The following is an 11,060-nucleotide window of genomic DNA, read 5'->3' on the forward strand; positions in this document are numbered from 1 at the left end:
TTGTCCAAACCAACGGGGATGGAATTTGACCTAGTATGGATTAACATTAATCATACTGCTAACCATGTACCAAGATGTTAGCCAATTGATAATTCATTCATCATTAATCTCTCTCACAGTCTTTCTCCTATAGTTGGTTGAATTCAGTTATAGGCTGGTCAGGGTTTACAGAAGGAAAGAGCACAGTGTTAACCTTCCCCACGGTGTCTCATTGTTCCCAGTGTGCGATAGTCTGTTGGTTATGCTGATTTCAGTTTATATTGTGAAAATTTCCATTGTCTGTACGTAGCTCCGACATATAACAAGAATCTCATCTGGGGCACCAACTGCAAAGGAAGCCATTTGTCTGGTGCTAAGCGCTTCTTAGGCTTGTCAAAGTGGGATGATGCCAAGTCTCATCTGGAGTATTTTTTGCCTCTCTGTGGAATTATTGTCCTCAAAGGAGTGTACTTTGTTGTAATTCTATCAGGACACTCAATTAAATATAGTGACAAGCTTTTGCTTCTGGTTAGACTGGAAAACTGTGTACAAAAGAAATGCAACTGAAAGTGACATATATTTTATTGAAATACTGAAGCTTTACAAAATTGTTATAATATGCGATGCCTACTGAAATTTCATTGTGCAGAGTACATTGTATCATATTCTGCAGAATTTTCAGTCACAAAATACTAAATATTGTGAAGGTAAAGCAGAGATTTAAATACCCATGCTTTCTGAGGTCTAGATGGATCCCTGAGTTGAATATCTTCTTATTAAATATACATATATTCACAACAAGAAACATGCATACAGTATATACACATAAAATATAGATTCACATTATATTATTGCCAACTGACCTAAAATGTGTAATTGCATATTATATATAATATATATATATGTAATTGCATATTATATATAATATAATAAAAAAGTTTCCCCAAACATTATGATAATATATTTTCAGCTATTTTACATTGCTAAAAGGTTATGTCAGCTTATACCCTATATCCACCCTCATTACATTACATATTGTCATTTAGCAGACATTCCTATCCAGAGATCATCTTACATAGGTTAGTTTTTACATCCTACATATTACCCGTTTATACAGGTGGATATTTGTACTGAGGCAATTGTGAGTCCTTGTCCAAAGGTACAGCAGCAGTGCCCCGAGTGGGGAATCGAATCAGCAACGTTTCAGTTACAAGACCTGCTCCTTACCATTACACCACACTGCTGCTCATATGCTATACAGTCTAACATATCCCTCTGAATAAGCAAAAACCAAGGACATGGCATCTCAGTCGGGTAGCATGACGGGTGAAATGACTAGGGGGGCCTCGTTTCTACCTGACTTGTTGGTGCAGGGGCTGAAGAAAGGGTAGATAGTTTCACAGAAAGTGTCCATGAAAGTGTAGATGTGTAGCTTGGTGTTGACATTGTAGAAAGAGACCTGCCCTTTCTCATAGTCCAGAAACACCCCTATTTTTTGGGGTTTTAGGGAGGTGGAGGGCTCTGTCTGAAAGGCATAGCTATTGCTGTCTCTGAAGCTGAGGAACCAGAAGCCGTGGCTGGGGTTGATGGTGATCTTTCCCTTTCTGCTGACGGAGTGGCTGGCCACGCCCAGATCCCAGTCAGTCTTGCCCCCCACCTCCACCTCCCAGTAGTGCCTCCCGCCAGTGAACCCCTCCCGGCCCAGGACGCACACCACACGGTCGAACCTCTCTGAGTTGTCTGGGACGTGCTGGTACCTGTCTCCACACCTCACCTGTTTCCTGTCCTCAGACAGGATAAGCCTGGGGTGGGCAGTGCTGGAGTCCAGCGTCACATCCGCTGCAGGGAGACAATTTAAAACATTACAAAAAAATCTACCATCTGATCAATTTAAGAATAGATAATCCTACAGTAGTAACAGTGAAACATTATGAATGTAGATAAATGCCTATCACAACAGTGATAACAGCTACAACAATTATAATACCAAGAAGAAAATGATTAACGAATTCATTTATTCCTGGAGAGATACGAACCTGCATACTCTTGTATGGTCTTCACCTCTGAAATGAAGCCAAAACATGTGACAGGTCAGTAAATGTTTTAAAACACCTCTAACAATGTAGCTGGCAGCATGTTATATTTAAAACCTTGTTAGGCCCAAGATCTCATAAGACTGAAAACTGTATGATGCTATGGCAAAAGAAATCGCCACTTACTTGGCTGTAATTTTGTAGGAGAGGGGTCCACTGGAACCCGAATGCCTGTTTGAAAACAAAGAAGAACATTTCTGTAGCCCTGAGGAAATGAGCTCACATCACTGACTAGACTTTTCATATTCAGACATACTGTGATGGACTGACGTATTTGCTTAGCATTCATTATTAATTTCAGACTGAATCTATTCGGGTATCAGGTTTGGTCTGAAAGGACTCCACTCTAATACAAAATTCCAATGCATCTGAAGAGGAAGGGTGGTGTGTTGCTGTTTCATGCACTTACGTGCTATGGATGTAAAAGCCTGCTATTCACAGCATGGGGACTGCAGCAGTCATGAGGCCTGCCTAATGCAGACCAGCAGAACGGAGGGCTGTGTCCCAAAAGTGATTTTTGGTACATTCATTTTACAAATTGTTTAATTACAAACAATACCCTTGAAATTCATGTCAGCAGTTTGAATAAATAATCTTCATCAAAACGCAAATGTGCAGGAGTACAGTTTGCTCAAAAATCATTTGGATTAATATTCTAAAATGTAAATATATTTATATATACACCGATATCAAAGAGCCCAGGACAAGAAATGGCGCCTTTCAATATCCCAGTACTGGAAAAACAGACTCTTCTTTGATCAACAAACAGTGTGAGATCATTGACATACAAGATACTCTTTAAACCTTACACCAGGACAACAGAAAATAAAGTCTATCTATAGTATAAAACATCCTGCACAAAGATCTACAGCACTCAGATACAAGTCAGCTATGATGACTCAGCTTCTTTTTCCCCCCAGAGGAATTAATTTAAAAGTTCTCCGTCCCTGGGTGGGCTCGAACCACCAACCTTTCGGTTAACAGCCGAACGCGCTAACCGATTGCGCCACAGAGACTGATACTGATACATTACATCCATGTGCTGCTTTAAGATCTTCACATGGAACCAAGGAGTTGATAGACCTCAGGCACACCCCCTGCGGGGTTCTGCTGTTTTTTGGCCATACTGTGAAAGCAGTAAAAATATCAGTGAACTTGTGATACTCACTCATCCCTGGCAATCTCTGCAGCTCCTCCTGGAAACGCTCCACCAGTTCTGACACCGTCCTGTAGATGGCGCCCACACAGAGGTCAGAGTTCACTGACACACCAGACCAGTCCTTCGTCTGGGGAGGGATGCAGATGGCGTCGAAATTCTGTGACAACGTCCGACACCACAAAAAAATCTTAACGGCTGCCTCTTAGTAATGACACTTTTGTGAGGCAGACATGCTTCTGCTACCTGAGTTGTGGATATTTAAGTAATCATATGGATGTCGTATGCTGATACTGAAGTGGAGCATTTTGCTTGCCACACAAATGTTGAAATTCAGTTCAGAGTAGAGTATTGTGTACTTAAAATATTAAAATTCCTTATGGGTAGAATTTATGGATTCAGATTTGAGATCCTGAAGTCATATGTTCATAATCTATAACACTGACTTCAGATGAAGCCCTAAACACCGTGTCTGCCCCACGGCCTCCCTGACCTTGAGGAAGAGGGCGTAGTCGTTGGAGCGGGAGATCTGCTCGAGGACGTCGCTCCTGCTCCTCAGCTCCTCGATCTCCTCCTCCAGCTCACGGATCAGGCCCTCCGCGTGCTGCTCCACCGCCACCCGGTTCATCTGGATCACCTCCAGCAGCTCGGCCTGGCTCCGCTCCACCGAGCTCACCAGCGCCGCAAACATGCGCACACTGCCCTGCGTCTCCCGCTCGGATAACGCCTGGGAGGGACAGGGAGAGGGGCTGTTCTGCTCAGACTGCTGGGAAACAGCACGGGGTCCATTCACCTGTCCGTTTACTGTTAGGACTGCCCTGTAGTGCTATATGAACCTGCAGTTCCATGTGTGCAAATACTCATTATTATTATTACATTACATTATTGGCATTTAGCTGATGTACATTTCCAAAGCGACTTACATCAGTTAGTTTTTTTACAATGCTATCCATTTATACAGCTGGATTAACCACTATGCTAGACTACCGCCCAACACTCCTCAGTGTCAGATCTTGCTCTAGTACTTTGATGAGCCAAGTTAAATGAAAAGATTATATTCACTTTCATCATTTTTCTAACTTTTCCTAACAAGCATTCATATAACCTAAGTGTTCATTAGGGATCTAACTGCAGAATATTAGAACACTCGTCTGTTCTTTGCCTGTAGATTCCCTTTCAGTATCAGTTTAACTTCAGCCTCCTCTCAGATCTTTTCCAAACTGCTTGTGGTTTGAACCTCAAAAGAATATGTGATAATTCAGAAACAGTTCTTCTCAGAATCAACCCCACGTCCTCCTCTTAAATATTCACCTCAACTACTTCAGTCATTTTTCAGACTCAATAATTGTATTGTTAAGACAGATGCACTGTGAAAATATTAAAAATATTCCTTTAGCAGGGTGATATTTTGTTTTACATATGATTTTAAGTTGTTTGTACTAATATTCTGTGTTCATTTTAACAACTTATAATATATTAAACATTTCTAGCCAGGTTTAAACGTATAACATTAGTACATAAACTGAGGTAAGGGATGGGTGTGTGTGAACTTCAGATCACATCACTAACGTGCTGTACTGCAAATGCGTAACTGTGATGTCATCTTTGCAGTGTGAAGAGCTCAAAAGTATGTTAGGGAAACAGAGAAAACACTCATGGCATGAGGTGTTCTGACAGGTAGGAGTTCCCAGGCAATGTTTTCAGTTAAATGCCAGGTCCCACGTGGAATTACATCTTTGTTAAAATCACTCATAGATATTAGAAGGATATCTTGTGCCTGTTAAAGTTTTCTTTACAAACAACCCTCTGATTCTGTGTCTTGCAGCTGCATGCTGAAGCCTTGAAAAGCTTTCAAAGTCAGTGTTGTGGCTGAGTTTAGGGGGCATCAGCCAGTCGGGAGCACTCACTTTGAGGTCCACCAGTGATGTTCGGATCTCCTCCACTTTCCTTATTCTGCATTCAATCATCTGCTGGACTTCTGCCTCGCTTGTGCCCAGCTGAGACTGCAGACAGAAAGTGAACGTGTTTAACCATAGAGAGAGAGAGCAGGAAAGCACAAGCGCACAAACTTTTAAGACAGAACTAGTGGACAAGACAGTTAGTTGTTGAGCCTCATACATACAATCGGTATTTAATACATTAAAATAATGTTTGCAGATAATTCCACTACAACAAAATAATAATATGAGGATAAATACATGAAATTTTAAAATTAAAAATTTGTGTTCTCTAGATATCTTTTACTAGAATTAAAGCCACACTTTTTCCTCTACCATATGAACAGAATAGACATCTTGCAGATGACTCTGTTGGAAGGAGGATGGCATTTTTGTGAGGCCCTACCCACAGCATTGCACAGTGTATCATGCTATGGTGAAGCGACCATGTTAAGATGCGGGCAGTCAGTGCAGACCTCACCTTATTGACCAGCCACTCTTTCTCGATGGAGACTGTGTCGTGGACCTGGTGCCCCGTCTCCACGCACTCCCCGCAGATGTAGTCCCGGTCGGTGCGGCAGAAGAACTTCAGGGGTCTCTGATGCTTGGGACAGAGGGGCGTGTGCAGGCTGTTGGCTGCGCCGCTGAGGGTGTACCTCCGCAAGGAGGTGCCGGGCACCGGCCCCGAGGCGGCGGACACCGAGGCGGGGAGATGGGGGCTGCGGGTGGCCGGAACCTTCTGGAACTTCCGCTTCATCTCGTCGAGGAGGGTGCAGGACAGTTCGGCGGGCCTGGCAGGGGGCTGGTCGGACACGCTGCGGCCAGACATGCGCTTGAACTGCTCGGTGATCTCCCGCAGGGTGCGGTTGATGTGCAGCTCCGGCCGCCTCCGAAAGCTCTCCTTACACAGCGGGCACTGGCAGGCCGCACTTCCACTCCAGTAGTGTCCGATGCAGGCCATGCAGAAGCTGTGGCCGCACGGCGTGGACACTGGGTTGGTGAAGATGTCCAGGCAGATGGAACACTGGAACTGCTCCTCTGACAGGAAGCTCCGAGACAGCGCCATTTCGGTGGTCCCCCTGGCAAAACAACCAATCTAAAAAAAACAAAAAAACCCCAAAAGAAGTCATTATCATTCTGATAATAATACACGTTAATTTGACATTTGAGGTGAGTAGGAGGTGAGGATGAGGATATGATGAACATGTTTTGATGCTTGTTCAGTCAGAGTTAAGGCTGACAGGATTCAGCCATTAAAACGAACAATTCTGATGTATCTCATGTTTATCAATGCTGACAAACTCAGGATGCAGCTGACGCACACTAATCACGCAGGAATGAAAATTCCTGTAATAATATTCTATATCATCTGACAGGAGCAGGGCCTTAATAACTACCCTATTATAAAATCATTGCAGAATATAAGTAATATAATGGCTCAATATGTGCCATTAAAATGAACTCCAGAGAATATAAAGCCCAGTCAGACACATGTTGACATTAAAATGAGAAATGTGGTGCGGAAAAGCTGTCAAAACAGCCGTCACGCTACACTGACACACACATGCGCACAGAAACCATGAAAGAAACCGCTGATATCGGAAACACAAAGATAAAGATCACATCGGCCTCTGAATGCAGTTTTCGCTCTAAAAAATGAACACCGGTTTTGGTTGCATAACCCAACACGCATCGGTGCAGGTAACCCAAACCGGTCGGATGCCCTTCAGTGGATACGGATCGCTGGTACCTCACAGCCCGGGCTGCGCGCGGTGTCCCGTCTCCCTCTGCACCCTCGTGCGGTCTGTTTCTAAGGTGACCAGCGAGCAGCCCGAATGTCTCGTGCCACTCCGAGCTGCAAAGTGACGGTGGAGCTGCACGCGTTCCGCCTTTTGTCGTCTGTTCGCTGCGTGCACCGCGGTGCTCCTCCTTTCGCACTTCAGTAGATGCAATGTGGCCAGACCTGTTTGACAGGAGCCCGCCCCACTTTAGCTCAGATTCACGTTTTTTTTTAAGTTAATGTGGACTCTTCTTTACCGTTTAGATGCTGTGAGCTGGCAATCTGCATTGGCACCCCTGCGGTCATGCATAATGGCATGGACTGAGTCACGCTCTTAACAAACCAATTAAAAACTATAATAGTTCGGGAAAGATAATCATCATGATTACATTGCATTATTGTCATTTAGCAGACGCCCTTATCCAGAGCCACTTACACAGGTTACAATTCTTTATATTCTATATGTGTCTTTATATACAGCACAATTCTGTCTACACTGCCGCCCAGTCATGATTATAATTATGTAATTTTTCCACAGTATACATCTTGTTAATCAAAGCCTTGGTGAATCTTATTTTAACAACTTTTTGTTTCACGACTGCTACTCGCATTACATTTAAAATGCATCTATTGGCTTCGGAATTATGATGGATAAGCGTTGGATGGATAAGGTCAAGCGTTGTCTTTAATCAGCAAAAATGTGCGATTCCTTTAAAAACGCTGCCCCAGCACCCTCTTACTGCCATTCGTGACCCAAAAATACGGTCACTTCTCCATAGTGTCTCCAGCACGTTGCTCTGGTTGTTATCTTTATTATTTTTTTTTTAATCAAGCCATCGTATGATGTATCTGCGATTGTTAAATTCCCAGTCATCTCATGTGTGAGATAGCTTCTAACTTGTAAGTGCCCAAGGAAGGCAGAATGGGGTAGAATATATTTTTCAGCAAGAAATAATAATATTATATTTTCATTTTCATACAAACTATTGAAAATGTAAACTTCTTTAACATTTACAGATCAATTTCCACATTATTCAAATACTACTGTATTTGAACACAGAAGGCTGTACAGTGTTACTTTGGGTACTGATGTTGAACTGTACAGTGGTGTGTGCTCACTTCCTGCTACTACTTTTTCAGTCTATATTGTTGATGACCTGCTGTCCATATGGCCTTGAGTTTTTCTCCATGATAATAGATATGGAGATTTGGGAGAGTTTGGGACGGGTAGAGAAATGTAAATCTTAGTAGGATGTTCTTTAATATTGCTATTACATTTACATTTTGCATTTATTCATTTGGCAGACACTTTTATCCAAAGCGACTTATAAGTGAGGCAGAATACAACACAAGTGAAAGCCATACACGGAGTCACAATATTAGGAGTGCTGCATGACCAAGTTTCAATAGTTGGCCAGACAAGGTACAAACTAGTTCCTTTTCCAGGAGTGAGAATGGCATTAGACTCCATCTCTATAATTTTGCTTTACCTAATTTAACATATCAAAATTCCACATACATACATTTTCTAGAAATGTATGTGTTGTGATTGTATTAGTATATGATATTCAGGCATTAATGTCCTGAATAATTCCTCATCCAAATCTTAAAACATCTTATTTTCCTAAATTTGATTTATATCCCAAATGACATATTCCAACACAGTCTACATCAGAGCTGGAACTGACTTTGCTAGGTTAAGTGTGTATAGAGCAGTAGCACCAGTATATAAGACTATTTTTTGTTCTGCAAATATTGGGACAAATATAGGGAAAGGAATCCCTTTGTCTTGTTCCTGGGTGTAGATTAAATTTTTATTTGCTCATACTCTTTTGTCTGGTTGTTCATGTATTGTTCTTAACCAGTCAATAAACATGCCGTTAAAACACAAACCGTAGTTAAAACCATTTTGTGAAGCTTCAATAATGAAGGACCACAGTAGCCCATCAGAGCCTTTTTCTGCATCCGCAGTCCTTGCTGATTGTTGGTTACTTTTGTAACACACAGTGCTTACAAATGAGCTTTGTACTGAACATTTTGCATGCCACTCGGCACACAAACACAGAGAAACTCACAAAGTCGTATTTCAGCATGCAGAAAAAATAAAGATCTTACAGGATGTAAGAAAAACTGAAACGTGTTGTCACCTTCAATGCATACTTTTACAAAAATGCTGTCATGAACAATGGATGGGCCAGTGATTGATTGACAGCGATGTAGAGTCTGCTTATGCCGGAAGGTGAACAGAAACAACACCAGTCAAGAACAAACACTTGCTGGTTAGGAGCGCTGTGTGGTAGCGTCGTTCCCATGAGCGCACACCGACGGGGAGTGTTCCGATCTGCCTGATGTGCCCGGCTCATTAGCAGCGTGGCATCTGTGCGTTGTGCTCTTTGAAAAACGAAATGCAAGATAAACAAGTCGTAACATTCTCACGTACGGGATGACAGGGTGCAGCGGGTGCGTCTGCCACTTAAACGCTGATTTAATGAGACGGGAGAGGGCTGGTTTGGTCTGGAGTCTGTGCATTGTTTTCATTATATAGGTTTGCGGGGGAGATGTTATCCTGTTGATTTTCAAGGTAGCAAAATAGCCGGAGGGCACAAAGAACCCGATGACACCACGTTTCCTGTTGCTTCACGGCTGCTTGATCCAGGCAGGGGGTCTTGCTAATGGCTGTGATTCAAATGACATTATTCCCATTTATCAGATGCTGTAACCCAGAGTCACTTACATACATCCAGGTTACAATTTTATCAATTTTTACGGCTGGATATTTACTGAGGAAATTGTAGGTTAAGTACCTTACCTTGAATTGAACAAGCAACCTTTCAGTTAGGAGCCCTGCTCCTTACCACACCACATTGCTGCCTGTGATTTGATCAGAGATCTTGTGCTTTTAAGAGGTGACTGTGAAATCCTGCAAATTCACTTAAAATGACAACAGGAGAAAGTTAAATGTACACTCTTCATTTCAAATGGGCAGTATAAAAACTGGAAAAAAGCAGGCTCATTTGTCTTAAGGAGTACAGCTGCAGCCTTTTGGTTTATAATCCTTGAAATATTTAAATTTATTTGTGGTCATTCTAGTTTATAGTACACAATATACATTAAATGGTACTGTTACACTATGAGGAAAAAAAAACCAATGATGGTATGTTTGAGAATGGGCATGCCAACCCACTGTTCCATAACACAGTGATACCATCAAAGCATATAGGACAGGTTTGGATTAGTTTTTGTCAAAATGTTTTTGATGGCCTGCAAAATGTCTGATCTTGCTGAGGCCAGGGATTGTGACCTTGTACCTCTGACGATGAGTCAGCTCTTTCCTGTGTGAGAGGCAAATCTTCTAAGAATAACTCTCTGGTATTCAGTGACATATTTGTGGCCAGTCTTTTTCAGATGAATTTTTCAGGTGAGTTGAGGCAGATGCTTTGTACATGATGTAGCAATAAACAAACCAACAATACTAATTAGTCAAGAGAAATTGTAAACAACAGTCATTTTTTATAATTGTTTGACTTTTCAATATATTTTATAGTATAATTTTGGGTGAGTAAATATACATATACATATACATATACATATACATATTAAGGTGTAATAAATTCCAAACCATGGACACCTATATAGAATAAATGCTTTGACTGTGGAATAAATGCAGAATTAGACCCCATACCAACAAGGACCAAACCCACAGAGGCAACACTCCATGGTCGAGCAGTGGTCAGTGTGGGTAGATGATGTGTGTTTGCCCAAGATTTAGGACCTGACAAACTTCAGGACACCAGAAAATCCACTGTACAGGATCACAGATACCAGAGACCTCTGCTAGATTATCCTGACCCTGGGCCAAATGGAATGTCAGAAGGGGCTGAGCTCTGTATTTTCTGAGTGCGGAACCGTCTGTATCCTTCAGAAACGCATGTGGAGTAGGACACAGGAAGAGTGGTGTCAAGAGAGAGGTATTAATGAGTGATGCCCGACTCAAGCTATTCAGGTCGGTTCAGGTTCTGAGATAAGGGGGGAATCCCAGCCATCGAGTCCGACGGGTTTCAGGCAGATCCAACAGCGCAGGTGCTCTCACCTGGCCAACGTACCTGCGCTCCGCA

General features: G+C 42.3%; 1 protein-coding gene and 1 non-coding gene across 3 annotated transcripts; both read right to left on the reverse strand.

The window, feature by feature from the left end:
* Positions 1 to 1,162: 1,162 nt before the first annotated feature.
* On the reverse strand, positions 1,163 to 7,059 carry LOC118793345 (E3 ubiquitin-protein ligase TRIM39). 2 transcript variants are annotated; one of them, XM_036551485.1, is made up of 8 exons: positions 6,916 to 7,059; positions 5,647 to 6,261; positions 5,136 to 5,231; positions 3,722 to 3,955; positions 3,241 to 3,358; positions 2,199 to 2,243; positions 2,016 to 2,042; positions 1,163 to 1,818 (listed from the first exon to the last, which is right to left on the reverse strand). In XM_036551485.1, exons 2-8 carry the CDS (start codon positions 6,229 to 6,231, stop codon positions 1,286 to 1,288), a joined length of 1,638 nt encoding a protein of 545 aa, XP_036407378.1. In that variant the 5' UTR covers positions 6,232 to 6,261; positions 6,916 to 7,059; the 3' UTR covers positions 1,163 to 1,285. The 2 variants fall into 2 exon arrangements, with proteins under 2 accessions (XP_036407378.1, XP_036407377.1); XM_036551484.1 differs by having other exon boundaries at positions 3,241 to 3,388.
* On the reverse strand, positions 3,015 to 3,088 carry trnan-guu. Its single transcript has one exon. It is a non-coding gene; the product is annotated as a tRNA-Asn (tRNA).
* Positions 7,060 to 11,060: the final 4,001 nt, after the last annotated feature.

The sequence above is a fragment of the Megalops cyprinoides genome, chromosome 18 (assembly GCF_013368585.1).
Source record: "Megalops cyprinoides isolate fMegCyp1 chromosome 18, fMegCyp1.pri, whole genome shotgun sequence".
NCBI lineage: Eukaryota > Metazoa > Chordata > Actinopteri > Elopiformes > Megalopidae > Megalops > Megalops cyprinoides.